At 38.8% G+C, this 22,816-nt stretch overlaps 3 protein-coding genes across 5 annotated transcripts; 1 reads left to right on the top strand and 2 right to left on the bottom strand.

Moving 5' to 3' along the window:
* Window positions 1-9,539: 9,539 nt before the first annotated feature.
* LOC100119130 (mitochondrial import inner membrane translocase subunit Tim23) lies at window positions 9,540-13,104 on the bottom strand. 3 transcript variants are annotated; one of them, XM_001602914.6, is made up of 5 exons: window positions 12,908-13,090; window positions 12,069-12,318; window positions 11,812-11,981; window positions 11,673-11,744; window positions 9,540-10,438 (listed from the first exon to the last, which is right to left on the bottom strand). In XM_001602914.6, exons 1-5 carry the CDS (start codon window positions 12,984-12,986, stop codon window positions 10,398-10,400), a joined length of 612 nt encoding a protein of 203 aa, XP_001602964.2. In that variant the 5' UTR covers window positions 12,987-13,090; the 3' UTR covers window positions 9,540-10,397. The 3 variants fall into 3 exon arrangements, with proteins under 3 accessions (XP_001602964.2, XP_031780172.1, XP_008216245.1); XM_031924312.2 differs by having other exon boundaries at window positions 11,620-11,744; window positions 12,908-13,085; XM_008218023.4 differs by having other exon boundaries at window positions 10,035-11,744; window positions 12,908-13,104.
* A 226-nt stretch (window positions 13,105-13,330) lies between these two features.
* On the bottom strand, window positions 13,331-15,325 carry LOC100119163 (28S ribosomal protein S31, mitochondrial). Its single transcript, XM_001602938.5, has 7 exons — window positions 15,115-15,325; window positions 14,790-15,039; window positions 14,565-14,712; window positions 14,323-14,491; window positions 14,082-14,240; window positions 13,772-14,004; window positions 13,331-13,687 (listed from the first exon to the last, which is right to left on the bottom strand). Exons 1-7 carry the CDS (start codon window positions 15,138-15,140, stop codon window positions 13,410-13,412), a joined length of 1,263 nt encoding a protein of 420 aa, XP_001602988.2. The 5' UTR covers window positions 15,141-15,325; the 3' UTR covers window positions 13,331-13,409.
* Window positions 15,326-15,374: 49 nt separating this feature from the next.
* Window positions 15,375-22,775, top strand: LOC100119241 (E3 ubiquitin-protein ligase listerin). Its single transcript, XM_001602999.6, has 21 exons — window positions 15,375-15,785; window positions 15,902-16,105; window positions 16,374-16,640; window positions 16,710-16,825; window positions 16,889-17,243; window positions 17,320-17,507; window positions 17,572-17,707; window positions 17,787-18,491; window positions 18,553-18,760; window positions 18,831-19,200; window positions 19,269-19,689; window positions 19,757-19,872; window positions 19,937-20,093; window positions 20,167-20,351; window positions 20,429-20,612; window positions 20,687-20,861; window positions 20,942-21,299; window positions 21,388-21,877; window positions 21,942-22,133; window positions 22,214-22,381; window positions 22,463-22,775. The coding sequence occupies exons 1-21, from the start codon at window positions 15,744-15,746 to the stop codon at window positions 22,520-22,522; spliced, it is 5,097 nt and encodes a 1,698-aa protein (XP_001603049.2). The 5' UTR covers window positions 15,375-15,743; the 3' UTR covers window positions 22,523-22,775.
* Window positions 22,776-22,816: the final 41 nt, after the last annotated feature.

Genomic DNA, 22,816 nt, shown 5'->3' with positions numbered 1-22,816 from the left:
TAGAGTATAGTGCTGTTAGATTAATTTTTACTGTCGCGCAATAACGGTTCCGTGTTCCTATCACCTGTATACGACACAACTTGTAGAAGTCGCTTGCATCTTCGCAGCGCGTCGCGCTTTTTAAATTTTTGCCCAAACTTTCAGTCTCTGATCGTTGATTTCGGAAGGTTAACACTGCTGCGGCGTTGTTAATTTATCGAGACAATACACCCAGTGGATGCAACACGCGTTAATTATAATCTATCGATCATGACACGTTTGACTATTGATCCAATAACACTCTGTAATAAATATTCCGCATTGCGCTACACACACCTTTGATACGCTGATAGCGTTTCGATGTACGATCAATTTCATTCGAATGTCAGCCAGCACACGCGATGAAAGTATACCAGAAAGCATAAGTGATGGGATTAAAAGTTGTGGTGAAATAAAAGCACGAGTTATCTGACGGTACGTTCATTTTATAAATTACCCAGTCCGGTTGTAACATTTTACTCGTTTATCTAAATACTTGATTGGATTCGCGTAATTAAGCGTATACGCGCCGTTCGAATAATTCACTCAAATGTAGTTACTATAATTACTATACCACGCTCATTATGTTGGCAGCGTAATTACATTGTGTACCACGATAATTACTGCGGTAACCGTCTTTTCGCTCCGAACCGGATGGCTGCATGAAAATAAGATAAAGTATGATATAGATAATCAGGCGAGAAAAAGGTGTCAGCGACTTTTTTAAAGGCTCGGAAAACACATTTATATAGATGTAATTACAGTTGGCGAACTTTTAGCAACAGGTTGCTTCTAATTTACGCTCGAGTTAGTCGGAGACATCCGTTTAACTTTGAGCGCTCCGTGAATATCGAGTATATTCTCGGAGCAGTGTACATAAAGTTTATTGCATTTTTCAGTACTTACGAACTGCTGTACATAAAAGCACTGTTGAAGCTCACGTTGTATACTGATTTGTAAATAATTGTTGTGCTGTAATAAACAAACTTGTCTTTTTACTATACTCGTATCTCTACCTGTCTTCTTATCGATGTTTATCTTCCTCTTGTAGACATAACCGTAGAGTAGAAGCTTTTTTATACTTTTAACCAACTGCCAGCAAGTAGACCATTTATTTTCCGCTTAACTTTTGCATGCAAAAAATACGCGTATCTTATAAGTCGGAGCCAATGAAGCCTAGACGGCGATCCGAATCACAGGCGAAGGAAAACAGAGAGACTCGACGCAGGGAAAAAAGGCATCAGCGGCAGCACAGAAGAGGAGTAGAGATGCCCCGTCGAAGTTTGTCCAGCCGCGGCGGAAAATTCTAATGCGCAGCCCGAGGGCTCGAGGCTCGCTGTAATAGGGCTGGGCCGCATTAAAAGTTGAGGGGATTGTTTAAAGCTTGTTTGCCGCTACGCAATTTAAAGTTAGGTGTACACCGCGAGCCAAGAGAGAGAGAGAGAGAGACTCGGCGATGCACAAAGTGGCAGCCGTCGGCGCTGTCGATAGCCGGAAATTTCCGGGACGAAGTTGCGCGAGTGTGTATTATGCGCGCAGCGGGATGATTTTACGGCGGCGAGGCCAAGTTAAGATTTGCTTCGAGCTTGACGGGCAGGCTATTGACGACGGCGTCTTCGCGCGGCTTGTTTCGAGTTCGGGATTGGCTTCAGTCGCTCCTCATGGAGCTCGGCTTTGTCCGAAGTTTACGAAGGAAATGCGGAAAATTTCCCCCGGATATGAACAGCGGCAAATCCGCTCGAACGAGTCGTCGAAGAAAATGTGTGGGGAAAAGTCGCGGAGAGATATATTGAAAGCAGCCGGGGCGGTTTTGAATGTGGTGCCGGCGCGCGACGCGACAGCTCGCGATTCGATATTACTTTCGCAGCCGCGACGGGGAGAGACACACACGTACACACACACGTACACTCGACGATCGTCGGATTGCGAAAATTTCCTTTTCTTTCTTGCGTCGTTTCTTGTTTTTTTTTTTTTTTTTTCGATCTATTCGGCTCTGGCTGTGCGGTCGAGGCGCTAAATGAGTTTTCTCTAATTAGTAGCTGTATACGCGTCGGGTGCTTTTCTCAAAGCTTTTTACACGCTCGTTTACGATGCGTTTACACGGAGCTTGAGAAATTAATCCCGCGGGAGCTATAGAGGCTGTGGCGAAAGTTCTTATAATGCCTATTCATCGAAACAATTATCGCAACTTTCCTCGAGCTCGCAGCTTTTCTTAATCCCCTGAAAGAGCCGCGCGCGGATATAAAAGTTCGCTTATCGTTTTTTTTTTTGAATAAAATAAGAAACAGTAATAGTCGAAATTTTTGAAAATCCGATCGGCTGCTAATCCTATTGCACACCCAGAGCGCGCGGGCGTATTTTCGGTAGATTGAATTTAGCCACGCGCGTGAACTCTCGCGAAATACTTTTCAATGACAGACTCGCGCGGCGAATCTTGGCTCGTTTTAACGTCGGGGGATTTGCCGTCGCCGTCGTCGCTCTGAGTGTGTGTATGTTAAGCGTATTCTCAGGCGTATAAAGCACTTTCCGTATACGTCGTAAATCGATTTAACCCACATAAGCAAGGAAGCTCCTCTTTTTCCCGCTGTCTGCACTTGGCTTCTTTTTTAAGGCTCCGGCGAGAGGGAGCTCTAAAACTCGCTTTTTATCGCTCGACCTTATGGCCGAGCGAGCTGCGGATTATTGACGGCATGGAATTGCGCGCAGATGGAAAATAAATGTATTATATAAATGTATTCTGTATTTTCAGTGCAACAGATGTACGGCTCGAACGGGGCCTCGGCGGGCATGCCCGCGGGCATGACGAGCCTGAAGATGGGTCCGATGATGAGCGGCATCCAGGGGGCGACGACGCTACCCCGGCCGGGAAACTGGCTGCACCCTGCGGGCCTCTGGCACGGGCACAGCGCGGCCCGGGTCCGCCTCTACTGCCAGGCAAAGTGAGAAACCACGGTTCTGACGGGTAACTATCCACAATAATCTCTCTCTCTCTCTCTATCGTTATAAATTCACTCACTCCAACTGGAAATCCACCTGTTCTGTTGCAGCGATGTATCGTCGAGTCAGAAGGATGAGTGGTTCGTGTAGGTGAGTTATTATCGCGAACATCCCTATACTATTCGCGTTACGCGCTTATCTCGCTTATTGACCGCAATAACGAAAACAAAACTGCTGAAAAGCGGGGACTCAAACTACTTCGCCGAAGTGAAATCCGCGCGCTTATCGGCCCATATAAAGACTTGGAAAAGTCGATAAACCTGAACTCCGTTTGTTTTTTACAGAGGCAGGCCTGGACCAAAGTCCGCAGGGTGAATAAGAGCGGTGGTGCCCTCACCGTTCCCAATCTCGCCGTTTCTCGTCAACGTGGTGGCGACCTCGAATCGTCGCTGCGTCCCCCACATACACACACACACACACACACACACGTACACAGGCACACGGACACGGAAAACATTCCGACCCAACGATCAACAATGCAAGCCACATTACCGTCGCATCAGCCCGGCAACATTATAAAAGACTCCCCAAGAGAGAAAGAGCAAGAGGAGCAGCAGCAGTCGTAAAACAAAACTTGGCTGCAGTTCTCGAAAAGCACGCACAATATTGCACATGTGCCCGGAGCTGCAGTAAAAAGCGCGCCTCCCAGTTCCGCTGGCGCGCCGGATAAACTCGCGCGAAGGCGACATTTTTTCGACGACCAATTTTTTCCGAATTTTTCTGCTTTCTTTTGTCGCGAAAATATACAAAGAAAGAAGCGAACAAGAATAAAAAATAAAATAATAAACGCGTATCTTCCAGACGCTGCACATCTCACATCTGTGTAAGCGTCGAGAGCGGCGGCGATCTACCTTTTTACGAATCTTCTACTGTATACATTATAATTATTATATATTATACATTTTTTCGAAAGGTCTTTTTAACTGAGCTGTAGAGGATGGCAGGATGAGGTGTTTGTTATCGCGGCGGAAGCTACGAAACGACGAGAGCCACGCGATAATGACGGCGAATCGTTGGGCAGATTGGACGATTGCTACATAAATGAGTAAACCAAAGCGTAGATTTAATTTACGAGGCGTGCGAGAGTCATATATTACTTATATTGTAAGCGTGCATGTAACGAGAGCTGAATAGACAGGCAGACGGACACACACAAACACACGTACACACGCGACGGAGGAAGATTTTAATGTGCATCTTGTGAAATATAGCGACTCGCCGCAACTCGGCGTCCTTACCCCACGCGCATTTATATACAGCCACAATTTTTTAACGTTTTCTACCCTCTACTTTTTGAATCCGCCTCTCCCACGAATCAGTCGGCATGCAAGCACAAAGTCATCATTTGCGCGAGAGGACGAACGAGCTTTGCGTCTAGTCGCCGTGAACCCGCGGGAAGTGATTATCGCGCGTTCGTTTACACAATTGTACAAGTAGATGCGAAATTTCGAAACGGGGCTGCCGCCAAATTTTACATTCCAGATCCGCGCGAATCCAACCTCCACACACACACACATACGTACGCATATAGAACGCGGGTATATCTATGTACGTTTGTTTCTATACATCGCATATAGAAGAAAACCTATGTGTATAAAAGGTGCGACTCTTGCCCCGCCGTCTATACATGTATATCCGCTCGCCGGATTTTTTAGGATTAGCGCTGATCCGCCAAGCACATCAATCGTTTCAGAGAATGCGTTGCTTTAGACTGACTTACTCTATATATACGTGTGTACTCTCTCCGCAGCCGATGGCAGCCTTCGCCGACTCGGTTCTTGACTCGCACTACTTCAGACTTGGTGATTCGAACTTGAAAAAGAAAAATATTCTGTTGTATTTCTTACTTTCAATATCTGTAGCACAAAAGAGCGATTATACGGAAGTGAGACAGTGTAAATAACGACGCGACGTGTGCGAGAAATACTTGTGTAAAAATCGACTGAGTAGATCCGTCCGCGTCGTTACTCGCACTGTTTGTCCTTCCGATTAACGAGACGAATTCCAGCGTCTCCTATCCGAAATTCCAGTTTCAACGACGTTTTAGTACAAGCAGCGAATTTTGTATCTCGAGAGGCGAGTGAGCAAGAGAGAGGAAGAGAGAAATCTTGTTTCACCAGGGAAACTAGAATCGAACTTGACAATACTTGAAATACTTGTAATAAGGCTAATCTTAGAGAATTCGCATGTCATCCTTCATTCATCGACGACGCATATCATTGCTGTTTTATCTCGTATCTCAAGGAACGCATATATAGAACACTTCGAGGCTATGCGCTTTAGGTAATTTTGCGAATGGGAAAAAAAGAGAAAGACAAAGTTTCCTCAGAATCACGACGAACTCTCTGAAACGCATAACATACTTGTAAAATACTTGTATTTACCACTAGCCGTTCAGCTTTGTGCCGTCTTTATAGAAAATTATGAAAGCGATTAAAAGATAACAAGCGTATAAATAAATGAATGAATATATTAATAAATATAAATATATATAAATATATATATATATATATAAATAAAGAAGTATATATAATATATTATAAATTGATAGAATTTAAAACGAAGCATTGAAGAGCAAACATTTAATAGCATTTAAAAAAGTCTAAGCGCTGAGAACCTGAAAAACTCCAGAATTATCTGCAACTCACACGACATGGTCATCTCAATAAAGCCACTGATTATATACCAAAGAGAGAGTTTTGTACATAACGCCGTATTTTCTGTGTCAGTTCGTCGATCAGTCAGTGCATCATAATTATTACCATTATACGCAACAATGCTGTTTCACTACCTTTTTTCGAATAAATTTGGAATTTTTCACGGTAGCGCTTCTGTATTTATCACTTTGTATAACCATCGATTCGCGCAACAAAAAAATCAGCTCATCTCAACGCAGAGCAGCAACTTTTCTTCCGATGATCGCCTTTTGTACGTCAATTCCTTTCCTCAATGACATACGGCAAACCGATTAGTCTCGCGGAAATCCACGATTTCCAGGCTTCCTCGCTAAACGTTGCAATACCGCAAGCAGAGCTGAAAACCATTTTCACAGTTATCGGGATACGGTTTTATCGTTTAGAAAGTGTTATATGAAAGAGTGAAAAAGAGTGTGTGAGTAGAGACGTGTGCTGCTTTGATTCGAGTGCGTGCCTAGGAAAAGGTTTATTGTTGTTGATATGGGTCTGTAAGTAAATAGGTAAGAGATCCGCAACGATGCGCCCGCGTCGTTCGGATACACGGAAGCTAGCTCTTAAACTGCCATGATGAAAATATAATGAAACAAATATAAACGACTCGAGGAGATCGAATAGACGTTATATAATTGACGGAAGGATATTCGAGCGGAGATATAAATATGCACTACTAACGTAGATGATATATATACATATATGGATGAGATTGTCGTCGAAAGTCATCCCTAGTAAGATCGAGCCATTATAATTTGATTTGTTCCCTTAAAGTTTGCACAATTTCGCGTCATGAAAAAAAGATCTCTACGATTTCCTGATTTACAAACTCCGTTGATCTGGTTTCTCCGCATCAGTTTCCTTGAAAAATCCTCGATGCTATTTACTGCGGAGAACGACGAAGTCTCGAACTTGAAAATAAGCCTTAGAACTATAAGTCGAGGCTTATTTGAAAAGAACATTTTGCGCTCAATGTAAAAATATAGTAGTTGAAAAATCGATAAAATATTAGGGCTTAGTGAAATTTGTATGGTACGCTAAGGTCAAGTTGAATCCGAAATTAACGGCGTTTTATAATTGACGAGTATAAAATATCGCATTCCAACTTGTTGATTAATTTTTCCTATGATCTACTGGCTACAATGTCTAGAAATTGGTCGATACAACAATCTTTTATTAAATCTATTCGATTAAAAAGTCTGAATGAATATTTTTCAAAAGCCACATTGGTTTCGATACCAAAAAAGCAAACTAGCAAAAAAAGTAACGTCCATCACAAGTTCGGACATTTCTGAAATAGGGTGAAGGGTTTGCTAGATGTGTTTTGTGTAAGGCTTACCTGTAAATATGAACTAGTGGAAAAAGGTTGAGGAAATATTAATGAAAAGTAGAGGCGCTCAATTGCAGAATTGATTACAATGATAATGTGTCTTTATACGTAAAAGTCAACTCCATCATGTAGATAAAGAAAAACAAATGTAAAACTATATAAGATGTAGAGATTCGTATGAAATTGGCGAAGGTGGATCAGGCCAATTGACATAAGCGTATAAAGTCACATCAACTGCGCGATTATAATTTCCTCCGAGGGTCTACAACTGATGAAAGAGATAGATTGCCAATCGTCCCATAAGCAGATCATTTGTACGTGTGAATGTATAGAGAATAGTTTCGCGCTGCTGCAGCAGCGGCGAACGATAGTCATTACAAATTAATGTTGTCTCTAACAAAGAAAATTTTACAGACGTTACGCATCATAAAGTATTGTAGATTAAAAGAAAGTGAATAACGTACCCCCATTGGAGAAGATAGGATATCGCTCGCAGCCGCTGGCAAAGGCTGCAAATATATATTTCGACAGCATGAGCTTGCTGTTGGGCTTACCGTTTTCACGATTGGACAAACTTTTCTTGTTTTTCATCCTTTCAAAAGGGCAAACGAATCTGTGGCATATCGAGAGCATATTTTCAATCTTCGAAATTTTAAATATACTGCAGATTATATATTGCGATGTGAACAAGTCAATATTAAGGAATAACGTTTCACGTTCCGCGATGTTTCCTCTGCGCGCACGAGAACGTGAAACGTTACCACTTTGCTGAGGCGTGTGAGTAAAACTTTTCATTTTCGTCCTAGTGCGTAAGCAATAATTTTGCAATTGCCGAGTCAACGAAACATTTCATAAATTTTCAGTTCGACAATTAAGATGATACCTTTCACTCATCTCGTAACATCCCTCAAATAAAAAAGTAGTCGAAACTAAAGCAAAAAAAAAAATAAAAAAAAAAAATAATCTCACAATTACTACTTCGACAATTCACTATACTGTATAAGCAAGATCTGTGCTACTAAATCGTGTAAAAGTGTGTCTGTGTCCGAAGGAACGACTGTAGTAGACCTTTCTTCCGCAATAAGCTCGCACTTTACGGGAGATTATATTATAACTTGTAGAGGGACGAAGAAGATACGAAGGAGACGCGCTGCGCGACGTATTCTAAGGATAAGTGAAGAGGGGAGGAGAGAAAAAAGAAGCGATGACGATAATTTTCATACTGTTTTTACTTTTATTACTACTGTCGCTATCTATGATTGTAACTGCTATATTCTCCTCGTGTAACTGTATATTTACATACGCAAGTAGCCACGTGAACTTCACTCACGCTCATACACACGTGAAAAGAGAAAATTAACGCATATACCTATACATAATATACGCAGCTATAGAGTTTGTATAGTTGGTCGTTTGCGACGCTGTTAAATCGGTCGACGCGAGAGATGAGCACAGGATAGAAATCTATTATATAGTAGTGGAAGAGGAATGCGTGTGACTGATGGCTTTTTCCTCGGTATGCGTGGGCGGTCTTCTCAGCTTGCGAGACGTTTGATTGAAAATCATCATATTATATAGCTTTACCTCTTTGGCAACTTAGCATTTTCATACTCTATCTCCGTCTCTCTCCCTTACGAGAGACGAATCGTTTATACCTACGATGACCAAACTGTAGGTTTAAACTCGCGGATGATCGTTTTCGTTTTTTTGAAAATCCGAGACAAGTGTGGCGTATAAGGTCTAGTCGACGAGAGGATACTTTTCGAATTTAGAAAGCTTTTGTATACGAGTGACGTCGCTGAATTGAAACTTGGGATGAAAATCGACGATTATATTGTAGAAATCGATTCAGGACTTTCCCGTAATCGTGTGCGTATAACGGAGAAACTTGCGATTTGTGCGTCTGGAGAGCTTTCGATGTCAGAGCAGCGCCGAGCGTAATATTGAATCGATGGGCTGGTTATACTCTATTATTATCCTCTTCCAGAAGGCGTCCGATAAAGAAAACCAGGAATTTCGTTCTGCACAAATTACGGAACATATATAACTGACAGTATTCGTAAGAATCATATGTGGACACTGACTTACCGAAGCACGTCAACGACAACATTGGTATAAACGAGACTCGCACTGAGAAAAGAAACAAGTCCGCAGCGTGCAAAATGGTAGTATAAACGCAAAGGTTACAAGTTCAAAGCACGACGATTATATAACGAGCATCCTATATGCCGTTGATTAAAACTTTTTCAGTTGGCGCGACGTTTATTCCGTAGTCGTGCTTTGGTCATATATTATACACTCATATCGAAGCTTGTCTCTGCGCATATCACACACTTAACGATGACCATACTCTCTTGAGAATAACGACGAATTTCGACGACTGTTTTTACCCTTCAACGACTTTTACGAATGCATATCACGTGATAAATATACAAATAGTTTTTAACGACCTTTTTTCACCTTTACAACGTTAAATCGAAAGAAAAATGTTAAACCAAGACGTGTACTTATTATACAAGAGTGAAAAGAATTTCTTTATTATTATATACAGGCGACAAATTGTAATAGCACGAATTTCGAGTTACGTTATGTGGGTATACCTATCTTATAATAATGTACAATTGCCAGTCGCGAGGCTTTGATCGCGAGAGCGGTTTTCAATGTGGTATGTGTGAATTTTCAGTGCTGACAGAGACCAAAGAGACAGCGTGACAACTACGAGGAAACAATAAGAAAAATTCCAATTATCTAATATCCGTAAATATCCTGTATACCGAAAGCAAAAACGATAATCGAAATATTGTAACCTTCTAGAGGTATATGGGTAGAAAATTACCTAATCTCGTATTATTTAGTTTCGCCACTGATTTATCCATGTGTGTTCGTTAACAATGTTTTTTTAGTAATAAAAATGTTTAAAAATCAAGCGGCCCGCGTCGTTTCACTTTCAGTTCCTTCCTCGCATAACTATATATAGTAGGTGTAAGTATGGATCAACGCTATGAGCTTCGAAATGAATGTCATTTTATTATGCATTATTATCAGCTTTTAATACACAACTTGTTCGCTATCACTTTTTTGAGTTCGCAAATAATTTGTCACACTTCACTAATCGATTTAATTTGGCGAGCGAGACCAGTCGGCTTATGCTGCGCACGTCGGTCCGCAAAGTGTTATAGCTGGGAAGAGCTTTACACGGCTCTTCAACGTCTCTGAACAATTATTTACAACGTCGTTTCGATGCTTTCGTTCAACAATCGGCTACGTTTCTCTTTTCCTGTCTCTCTGTTTTAAATAGTTAATTTCACTGTTCGTGGAACTTCTCGTTCGTGTTTATATACATAAAGTCGGAGGATACTTCGCCGCTAGTATTTCTGAGTCGCAGATGGTGAATTTTCAATCAGATCTGCAATTCAGAGATTGAAAAATTATGCTTAGCTGTACAGCATCTCAAAATGTTATATACTACGATTTTAGTTGTAATAAGTCTCCAAGTCATTGCCAAACAAACCAAAATTTTTTACTTTAGCTTCCCGTATGTTTGCAGTGATGTGCCAATGTAAATGAGTTAATTTGCAACTTTCAAAAAGAGGGATAGAAGACGTATTAAATAGGAGCCAATTTCTTTTATACATATACATTTATTTTCATGCCGGCTTGCTTACGTACAAAAATTACTTAATTATTAAAAAAAAAAAAAAAAAAGAAACTGTTACGAAAGGTAATTCACTTTAAACGGATTTGGAAGTCGAGGTTAATTACAAATTAAGAAGGCTTGGGTTTCTTAGTGTAGTCACTATTTACAATCCAATACAGTCAATTTGTTTTCAACAATTTTTATACGCATCTATCGACATTTTTATATCTCTAGAAACTACTGAATTTTATAGATCTTTGCATTTTTCTATATCGCTACGCGTATTCTACATTACATAATTGTCGTAACATAAAATAAAACTTGATGTACACCAATTGGATCAACACTTCAACTTTTAAGTTGAAATTTTAAACAAAACAAAAAAGCTTGAATAAAGCCTTGCTTGAAATTTTTGGTAGTTTAGATGCTAGCTATGGTTTACCTCATACTTTGCGTTATTTCTACAAAGTTTATGACAATGATCTTTCATTTTGACTACTGCATCCGACGCATAAATTGTTTATGCATGTAGCAACCGTCCAGAAGTGCTTGCTAGATTTGTTAATAAATTGGCTCCTAATGGGAAAAATTTACGATTGTTCCTACTCCAATCTTGAACTTCTTATTTGCAATGCGCTACTTTCACGTAGCAAGCAATCTTTGTGCAATAAAAATAATTTTTCCAAAAAGTCAATAATAGTTTATTAACGGTTATTAAAAAATAAAGAAACAAAACTTTGCAGTACATAGGTATCCCCAATATGCACATTTAACATACTGCTAATGATTTGTGACACTGTATATAAAATGCTTTCAATATCAACTTTTGTACAAAAAAAGAGATATATTAAATAAAGAACTAAACAAAAATATAATAAGGATTATATGTAGGTATGGAGTAAGAACATTCGTAATGGACAGGGCTGGCTAAGGAAAAGACTGGCACACACCCAGTCTTACGCTGGATTCATGCGATGATGCCTAATTTCAAAAACGTCTTTACTGTTCCATAAGCAGTATGCAGCCGCGAGTCCGAAGCCGATTCCTCCACCTACGGCACATTTCCTGAGACCAGCTAAAAAAAACGAATTGGTTAGATATAATACTTTAAATACTTATATACAATAAGTCTGATGAATTACCTGTGGATTTGAAAAGCATTCCTGTGGCAGTGGCAGCTGCTAATGTGTTAAAAGAGTCATCTTCTCCTCTTGCCCAAGAAAACAGTACACCAAATCCACTGTACATTAAGGATACAACACCAAATGTGTTTGCTAGTGATGAACCATGTTTCATAACATGATTTATCATTCTGAAAAAAGTATTAAATAAGTCAACATTATTAGATAAAAAGATGGCTTCAACAAATGGTTATAGAAGAGGAATAAAAATAACTCACTGTGTTCTCCGTAGCTTGCCAGTCTGTCCTGCAAGGGTAGTTGATCTTAGTCCTCTGTAAAAACCAGTAGCACCACCAATTCCAGCTCCAACTATGCAAGCTGCTCCAATTTGACTAAAGGCTAATTCAAATCGACCTCGCTGTTTTACAGCTCCTTCAGGGAATATGAATTCTGGTTGGCTAGGTGGAAAGTATACTGGGTCATAATTTAAGTACGGACTCAGGGACGATAAGCCTGGCTGACTGGCAACTGAAAACAAAATGATCTTATTAGAAAGCATTACTTGGTATATCTATAATGCAGGTATTTCAAGTTCACTCAAGATAAGTGAAATCTAAAAAAAATTTCAAACCAAAGATACATTACAGGTATTGATCTTATATTGCAGTACATGGTGTAAAAATAAATAAAACTAGTACCTATTGATTTAAATGGAACCTGGTTATACAAAGAGTAGTGAAAACGACATTGGCTTTAAAAACAAAATAGAAGTGTTGCTTTTTAATGCAACCTCGATACCAACAGTTAACATGATAAATCATTGACTTATTTACGTTCTATAAAAAACGTGACTAATAGTGAATTCCGAACGTGTCGAAAAGTTAGGTTATTGACAGAGATGCTATCCTAGGATTCTTCAAATTTCATACATCCTTTCTGAAGAATGAAATCTCATGTCATAGGACAGTTACATAATTTCTAATATGCCGATGACGTTAAAATAAAATCATGCGTGAGGGCATAACGTGTCCTTTTGTGAGTTTTAGGTTAGGAGTCGATCAAAGTAACGACGATTTTTTACGTTCAGCAAGAAGGATTGGCGAATAATGAGACTCACCCGAAGTGCTTGTATTGTCCCTTTGCCTGCTGTTGGATATTGGCGAGGAACTCGCGTTTTCACTACGTAAATCTATCATTTTTTTAAAACTAACTGAGCTACAAGCTCGTCGATCGTTAAACACGCGAACTACGGCAAAAGACAGACAAATTACGTGATTATTGAGTCAAGGTTGGCCAACATAAAAGGAATGAATAGCAGTGATTCACCGCGAGTTTGTGTTTGTCGGCAATGTCGGTCGCCCCGCGCCCCGACTTCTTTCTACTAATACAAAGTTTTAAACATTTATTTTTCAATCAGTGAAATAACTGTTTAGAAGACACGACAATATAAATAAATGTAAATAAATGAAATTCAACAAAACTTCCCTACGTTTTTTATTCCCACTAGCGGCGCACGGGAAAAAATAAATGTAGAAATAAATGGCATTTAACTGTAATTATTTATTTAACAAAAATTGGATTTCTAATGTACATTGTTACATAGTATAAAATTTGCAAATCTAGGCCTGAATTTGCTTTTGATCTTGAGATGTCACTTTGGTTTTGTCATCAAGTACTCCAAGATCACTCAGCAATTCCTGCTTACTTTCGAAATAATCTTTATACCACGTTATGTGTCCAACTTTTTCTTCCACAGTCATGTAAGGATTTTTGGATAATCCTACACATACTAATTCCATAAAGTGCCTGATTGGACCTCTCTTTGGACACCAACCTTTCAAGTGTCGTTCCATAAATACATGTTCTGAAAAATGAACTTTCTCTTCTTCTTCCATTCCTGAGGCAAAACAAAGTGTATTTTTTAGTATACTATTATAACAAAGCCTACAAGCCGAGAGTTATTTTTTTGTTAAAATTTTACCTTGCTCATTGTTTATAGGAAAACGCCATATTTTTCCTTGCTCAGTCCATTGTATGAGTTCTTGGAAGACATTTTGAGGAGAAGATAGTGTAGCTAACTTTATTTCTCGTGCTTCCATTGCTTCCCATGTTGTCAGCTGAGGAACATCTTTTGCTTGATCTGGAGACAAGTTCTTGAAAATACCCAGATCATTGTGTGAAACATTAAGCTCTGCGCCAATTGGCCTAGCAAATCTAAAACAAAATATTTAAATTTGTCAATAACTTCAGTTGCAGAGCATTGCTGTAATCTTTTGAGAAAACTGCAAGACCTTTGATGTTTCTTCATCGATTTTGAATACAGTATGGATTCAGATAGTGACGGTTCTTTAGATCGAGCTGTAAACATTTGACTAGCTCTTGCTCTACGTTTATCTTCCAGTATATGTCCTACTGGGGATTGATCTATTTTCATATTGGATAGTAAACTCCTGCAACATACATTATTTGTGAATTTAAACTAAACTTTTTTGCGCTGCACTATCACAGCTTTCATATAAATAGTCAATTTACGTGAGTTCTACAGGAGCTGGAGTAGCTGTCTCTTCCTTACTAGAATCATCTTTTTCTAAAGCTGGTTTTTCAAGATTTAATACTTGACTCAAAAGCTCTAACTCTGTTGTTGAAGAATCTCCTTTTAATGACTCAGCTACTTCTTTTGCTGCACTTTTCAGTTGTTCATCTGCAACACAAATCACCAAATTAAATACACAATGAAATTTTATAATAATAAAAAAGTACAAAAATATACAAACCATAAGGTTTCTCTATGACAGGTTCTTTTTTAGTCTTTTTGAATCGTTCTTGTCTTGGTTTGATTGCAACTTTCATAGTTTTAAAAGCATTATCAGTTTTATTTCCTTCAGGTACAGATTTTGGTGCTTCTTTAGTTTTTTGTGATGCCTTGAGATAAAAAAGACAATGTACAATACTCAAACTAGTACATATGCTTACAATTTTAGTAACCATGAATTACTTACTTGAGCTATCTTCTGTAATAACGCATTAAGCCTTTCATTAGTGTCTGAGATTTTTGGTATATCATCATTTTCAGTTTTTACTTGAGAGCTTAATGGTTTCTTTGCTTTATTATCCTCCTTATCTGAATCGGAGTCTGATGAGTCTGATGACGATGATGATGAAGATGAATCCTGTGGGTCCTTAGCTGCTAATACTTTAATGGAAGTGTGCAATTGTTGTGTTGATTGCTTTAAGTAATGAGATATATTTCTAAAAGCACAAAGCCAGGTTAGAAAAATAAAAGTTTTTTAAAGCTTTATAAGATTTAATAAACAGCTGACTCACCTAGGAATTACGCGAAACGACAACATTTTGTTCTTTAAATTTAAATACAAAGTTTCGATAATCAACAAGCAATATTTACATAACTATAGTTTAACTTTCATTTCGGAACGTAAAAGCGTATTTCATAACCTCAATTTCGAAGAGCTGCAGAGCACAGAGCGCACTATACGGCAAATATATATATATATATATATATATATATATATAGAGAGAGAGAGGTTATAGCTTTATAGCGAAGTTGCCCACGTGATACTAGCCATCGATGTATAGCAGACTGAAACGTGGGTGTTGATTCTGCACATTCGAATTGGCTTAAAATTTCGAATTGCAGCACAATTTGCAACAGTTTTTCACGAGTGAAAAAATGTCATTTCCACGTGAATCGCAGTGAAAAATTACGTCTACTTTAAAAGTCAAGATTCGCCGTATTTTGCGTTCAACCAATTTTCTCAAGCGAAAAGAAGAGATAGATGATTATGCGCTGATTTAAAAGTCCTACAATCAGCTGTTGCACTCGCTCTCTGTCTGTCCTAGTGAACGTGGATATTTTGCGTTCTCTTGTACAGTTACAATTCAATGCACGGAATAAACATTGGCGCCTACAGCTTTTCTAATTAAAGTCAAGAAAAATGGGAAAAAGCAAGGGACAGCGTACGAAGAACAATGCAAGGGTACGCTTTACCGACTTTCTTAATGCTGTGTAGAATATCCGCCCACGGCTAACCTGAAAATATGTCGAAAAATTTATCGATTCGCGAATTAACGACTTTTCTCTGTGTTTATTCAGCCATCGAACAGCAGCCGAAGTGCAGAACTCCTGGGGGCATCTGCCCCAGGTTTCGTTGGCTTCACAGCTGCCAAGGATGGGGGATATGTGCCACTTCTTCCAGGTCTCTCTATTACAAACAACACTGAGTTAAACAATATTGATCCTACTTTCCAGCTGGTTTTTAAGAAGATGAACAAGAAGGATGCTACAACAAAGTACAAGGTACGATTCAAAGAGCTGGGATTCAAATTAATATAAAGTTGTGAGCCCTAGAGTTGCCAAAAACTCTATATCTCTCCTGGTTGACGTAAACATATTGTACAGGAAGACATTTTTTTTCTATAAAAAACTCAATTATGGCTAAAAATTTAACAAATCAACATGTATATCTGCTTAGAATAAAGTGCTTTGGATACTGAAAAATTTGAATCATAGCACATGGATTGAGTTGATTGCTTAAGTTTATTAAACAATTCCATTTTTGTTCTAGGCTTTGCTAGAATTCGCAGAGTTATGTTCTAATGTGGAAATATCAAGTGTAGAAGCCATGTTACCATTTTGGCCACGCTTATACTGTACACTATCTATCGATGTGGATCACAGGGTAAGGGAAGTTGCACAGCTAGCTCATGCAACTCTTGTAAAGCGAGTTGGGAAGACAATTGCCACATACCTCAAACAGCTGGCAGGCCCATGGTTTGTGTCGCAGTATGATTTGTATCCACCAGCAGCTTCTGCTGCTACCAATTGCTTTAATGTAAGAGTTATATACTATATTCATTGGCAATTAAATCCTGATTTCAAAATGAAAACATATTTGTTTCAGAACACTTTTCCACCTCAGAAGATTGTTAGCGCAATTGTTCATTGCCAGGAAGAAATTCTGAATTACGTTTGTGATAATATTACTGTATTAACTCCTCAAGCACTTTCTACAAACAAGTAAGTTTTCTGTTTGATAAATCTTGATATGAAAGTATTTAAATCAAAAATTATATTTGACAGAACATTGACACCTGAGGAAATGGAATCCAAGTATCAAAGATTAATGACATCCAGCCTACAAGCATACAGTTTTTACTTGAAAACTGTCACATCTGCTGATATTGAAAAAACTGCCGAATACCATAAGAAGTTAATAAGTAGTAGTAAATTTTGGAAATTAGCCAAACACGAAGTTCCTTTAATTAAGACGGCGTTTTTCGGTGCTCTGACTGCACTGATCTGTCATGCCAACAGCATTGTTTGCGAAGAAAAGAGAAGAATCCTGACAACTATAATGAATAGCTTGGATGAAAACGAGCCAGCTCTTCTAACTGCAGTTTGGGAATCTCTTCTTGTAGCTATAAATAAAATAGAGGTTTGCTTTTTACTGCCATATTGAGTAGAATTTGTATTGATAGATAAAGTGTTTTTAATATCCTCGATTTTTACAGGATTGGCATAAAGTTGTAAGTATAGAAAAATTAGTATTGCCAAAATTGTGGCGAGTATTGAGGAATGGCGGCCAAAATTGCGCAACGGTAGTCTATCCGAATTTACTGCCATTTCTTAGTCAGTTTACTAAATTCGAAGTTAATAAGACTACGCTATTTACCAATTTTTTCGAAAATATGCGTCAAGGGTAAGTACTCCAAGTATTGCTGGTTCATTAGTCAGCCTAATCTCATACATTTTTCTATGTTCAGATTCACGGCTAAAAACGTCAAGCTCAGTCGTTCCGAAGCATTTGCAGTGTTCACCTCATTTGTGGAATGCTTCAGGTACGCGATTCTCGTTAATTGCACCAGTGAAGATATTTGCAAGTGCTTGCTAAAAGATCAGGTATTCATTTATCATTCTCAATCTTATAAAAGTCATTTTTATCTGTGAATGAACGTACAAAAATTAATCGCCATTGCAGCTAATGCCTGTGATAGAATCCTGTATCCACGAGAACCAGTCGATGCGCGCAACGTTCTTCTGCGAGCTGGCTCACTTGGTGCGCTACTGGAGCAAGAATAGTGACAACCCAGAGTATCCTTGCTACGGCAAGTTAATGAAGATCTTCTGGTTCGATCTGATCGCCATCTTTAATCGACTTGTGGATAACTCGAGCGACAACTACGGCATCACTACTGGGTCGATCGTCAGCGCTATGGCTGACCTGTTGAGCTATCTGAAGAATGCTCCAGACCACAGCCGGCGCAACATGAGGGTCAAGTTCTCAGATTCGGCTCCCGAATCCAGCGAAACGCCTTCGTCGCCTTCCTCGACACCGGTTAGCATTGCTGACAGCAACGAGAACGCAGCGTTCCTTAAGGAGCTCCAGCAGCTCGTCACCAAGATGTGCGTTAGCTACTTCAAGAGGATCACTGACAAGCCGTTCAAACACAAGGTCATCAATCTGGTGAAGATCATCTCGGGTCACGAGAGCAAGGAGCTATTCGTAGCACTTGCTAAGACGTACGATGAGAACGCGAACCTGTTGCAGTTTTACAACCAGAATCTGAAGATACTCATGACAACCGAGAACGAGGAAACTGAGGATCTGATTAATTTAATATTCAGCATTATGTCGCACATGTCGGACACCGAAAAGGATATTGTGCTGCAATCGTTCAAAGAGGTAATAATTAACTGTAATTAATTAACAAAAGCGTGACTATCTCATTTGGTTATTTTATCAGGTCGAAGACGTTAAGATTTTGAAAACAGCTGTGCAGTGTGCGTTAACTAAAAAGTACAGAGAGGAGAGAGTAGTGAGAAATTGGTGCAGACAATCTGTTATCACCAATACACTTGTCCTAACGGCTCAGGATGTACTGTCTTCCTTAGAATTTACGGACTCTGATGAAAAAATGTTTGTTCAGGCATTCGAGCCTGCAACCGATGGAGGTAAATTCTATTTATTCAAGAGATCATTCATATTAGTGTTTGATAACGTTTTTATTTATGAATTTTCCAGACTTGATCGTGAGCAGTGAAGCCATTTGCGGAATCTCGTCCTTATTGTGCTTGACTGTGGATAGAATGCCGTGGAACAATGAGAAACGAACTCAGCGAATCGCTATTTTACTTTCTCGTCTGTTGGCTCTGTCGTGGTCTCACAGAAAAATCAATTCCGGGGCAGTTAAGCTATTGAAAGCGTTATTCCGTTTGCACGTACGTGACAATATGGAACGAAACGAAGATGATGGTGAATCGACTATAGTCAATATAGTTCAGGAAGCTTGGACGAAGGGTCTTTACGAGATAAGCAAAAGAATCAATCAGACCGCTTTTGCCGAGCATGTTAAATATTTTGCATCTATTATTTGGGAAAAAATATTCCTAACGTAAGTTTTCTGTGCTATGATAAAATTATAAATGTATTCGTCTTACACCATATTGTATTTGCTTTCAGGAATGACATTTTTAAAGATTCTCTGATCAATTTGTCAACGAAGTTCGTTGACGCTGTTATAAAGAGTAGTGAAAGCTATCCGAGAAAGTTTGTAATCACTTTTATGACTGAACTAGAAATCAAGAAATGGATGAAGCATGTCTCCGGTATAATATTTTATGGAGAAATAATTACTGGCAGCCTTTATGCTTCTAAACTAAAGCAAAAGAGTCAGGCTTGTAATGAGGTATTTGACGTCGATTTATGTAACGCTGATTTCGAAGACTATACACACAAATGTTTGAAATGGGCTGCTGCTAGCACAAAGATTCTTAATAATTTACTAGCAAACACGGCAGACCTTCCGGAAATTTCAGAAATTTTGATAAATTTATCGTATGTAGCTACTCTAGGCGAGGTTTACATCAAGCATTATAATTGTGTAAGTATTAATAACTTGTATCCCTATCATCAAATAGGATGATTTTGCATCTTTTCTTTTTTTTAAGACTAAGAACGCAAACGAGGTCAACATCCTGCGAAAGATTCTTCACGAAGAAATGGATACGTTGAAGACTTATTTATCCGATGATATTCACAACGAAGTCATCTCTGATATATACCGGTAAATTAATCTTATGTCAAAAATTTAGGCAAACCCAATAATTTTCACGATGTAAAAATTTTAGGTTGCTCTTATCATTTGGTGGCATCTACCCATATGTTTTGAAATTTTACTATAACTTCTTCGCACCGAGCAACGACCTTTCCGAGTTATTTGAAGACAATGCACTGGTTCAAGTTAAGAAATCTAGCGATGTCGAAGTCTTCTTGCAATCGGCGCAGGTTTGTATTGATACTTGGATATCGATACTTGAAGACTAATAATGGTACGTAAAAATTAAATTTTCATTTTCAGATGTTGAAGAACTGTGCTAATCTCGAAAAGATCTTAGCATCCATGGATGATGAATCAGATTTTTACAAGGTCTTTTCGGCAAGAAGTAATTTTGATGAAAATGGAGATTCTGCTGCGTTGGAGCAAGCTTTCGAAAGAATTACGAAGCGTCAGCAAACCGAGCCTTCAACTTTACTCTTAGATTGGTGAGTATAACATATTTTTCTATCGAATTATTATAATTTCATGTACTTTCAACGAACTCGCGATATTCCCGTTGCAGTGATATTCACGAAGTATCATGGGAACAGTTTACCATGCCACTAGAGGTCATATCTTTTTTCACCAAATGTGTTTCTACTATTCCTAAGAAACTGACCCTTGCTCAGTGGGATATAATAGAGATATGCCTTGCATCATGGAATATGTCGGTGAAGAAGTCTATTGATCATCACACAGATTTGAAGGTTTGTCTACTGTGATTAAATTTATAAATTATTTCTCAACTATCATAAAAACCTGCTGATTTTACGATCCTCAGGTGAAAGCACTCGTCGTTGGTGTCAACAAGCTTTATTCGGTCGTTCAACAAATCATGAACGATCACGCCAAAAATCCGATGGAGGAATTACCACCTTCTCTACTAGATGAATGGAGGAACGTGTTTGCTGCCGAAATGCAACTCGGCGCTTTTGAAACGTGGATGGCCTTTGCAGGTAAGCATTACAAACGTACTCTTGCTGTGATTAAAATTTAGAATTTAGATTCTCATTCTCACGCACATAATAATTTTCAGAGTTGTACAATGATAAGGATATACCGATCGTTTCAATAATACCGTTAAATTATTTGGGAAAATCTCTGAAAGTTTTTGATGGGCCAATCATCAGCAACAACGTATCCGAAAAATCCGATGAAAATGAATACGAAGATCGAGTCATGCAATTATTATTGAAATTGATTCACTCTCCAGTACTCAGTTTACAATTAGGTACCTACGTTGCATTGAACAACATAACCGATATCTTGGTCGAACGCGACAAGGCTATTATTGAAGTAGAGAACTTTGACTTGAAAACGCTGAATATGTGTAAGTTTGAGCAAGTATTAAAAACGGCACAAACCATCGTCAACGTCATTTTAATGGATTTCAAGTACGTAATAATATATATATATCTGTCTTTTACGCTTACATCCGTGAAACATCGACTTTTGTGATAATTCAGTTTTATAATTACTCAGACTATGCGACACCGTGAGTTGCACGATTCAACCCTTCACGGATTCTTACACCTACACCATTGGCTACTTGTTCACCTGGGGAGTCGTATTAAACATGTGTGCGAAAGCGCATGGAGATTTACGCTACCATTATGCTGAGATAATGAAAGATGATTTCTTCCCCAGTTTGCTGAACAATATTTTCCGCCTAATGCCGATCGAAGTACTGCAGGATAGCAAGAACAAGCATTCAAAATTGGTTGAAATTTTCAGTACCGTACCTTCTTTCCATTATACCGATAGTTGGACGGAGTGGAGACTTGACCATCTGGTTTGCTGGTTGTATACGAACTGTCTTCGATACCTACCTGTTCTTGTGCGGCAGTGGTGGAGTACGGCGGACAGTCGGGTGAGCGCTTCCGTGGACAAAATCACGACGCTCTACGTCAGCCCATTCCTGTGCAATGAAGAACTTAACGATACTAGATTGGCGAACGTTGAAAATATGCAGGTACTTGATGAGAGAAAAACAGAATGTCAAATAGATTATCATTACAAACGGCGCTATTTTTCAGGTCAAAGTTCACCCAACAGCTCGTGAAGTTGTAGCATTGTATCAGATGGACGATACAAAACTCGAACTGAACATCATTCTGCCACCCAATCACCCTCTTGGCACTGTGACCGTTGAGCCTGGGCAGCACGCCGGAGGAACGGCAAACTGGCGAAATTGCCACATGCAGCTATCTATTTTCCTCACTCACCAGGTTTGTCATTGATAAATATTCGAATGCATTTTCTTTTGTTAAATATTCAACGATCGATAAATAATTTCCTACTATGTTAGAACGGTTCGATTTGGGATGGTCTCATGCTATGGAAGGCAAGTCTCGATAAAAGATTTGCTGGCGTGGAGGAGTGTTACATCTGCTTCAGCATATTCCACATCAGTACCTACCAAATACCGAAACTCTCATGCCAGACTTGCCGCAAAAAGTTTCACACCCCCTGCCTGGTAAGTCTTCCTGTCCCGATGTTCCGATTTATTTGTCAAAGGAAATTGTTTGCTAATTTTTTTTTCTTTCTCTATTTCCAGTACAAGTGGTTCAACACGAGCCATAAGTCAACCTGTCCTATATGTAGAAACGTATTTTAGACCGAGTCTGAAAATCTGTTTGAGCACTTTAAAAGAGCATGTAACGCGAATTCATTACTTTTTAACAAGGTTTTTTTAGATGAAAGTATTATATGTACAAAATCGCTATGATCAATAATTGTTTTTATAATCAATCCATAATCTTTAGATTTTCCGCTTATACAAATCTGTCGTTAGAATAGAAATAGTTTTAATAATTTTTGACATTATTATTAGTTCTTTATGAAAATATATTACCTCCCAAACCTGACAAGCCAAGGTCTATTTAATTGTCACCTACGCTCGTAATTCAAT

This window comes from Nasonia vitripennis, chromosome 2, assembly GCF_009193385.2.
Source record: "Nasonia vitripennis strain AsymCx chromosome 2, Nvit_psr_1.1, whole genome shotgun sequence".
NCBI lineage: Eukaryota > Metazoa > Arthropoda > Insecta > Hymenoptera > Pteromalidae > Nasonia > Nasonia vitripennis.
The sequence above is the reverse complement of the archived record's forward strand: the minus strand, read 5'-3'. Positions and strand labels throughout refer to the sequence as shown.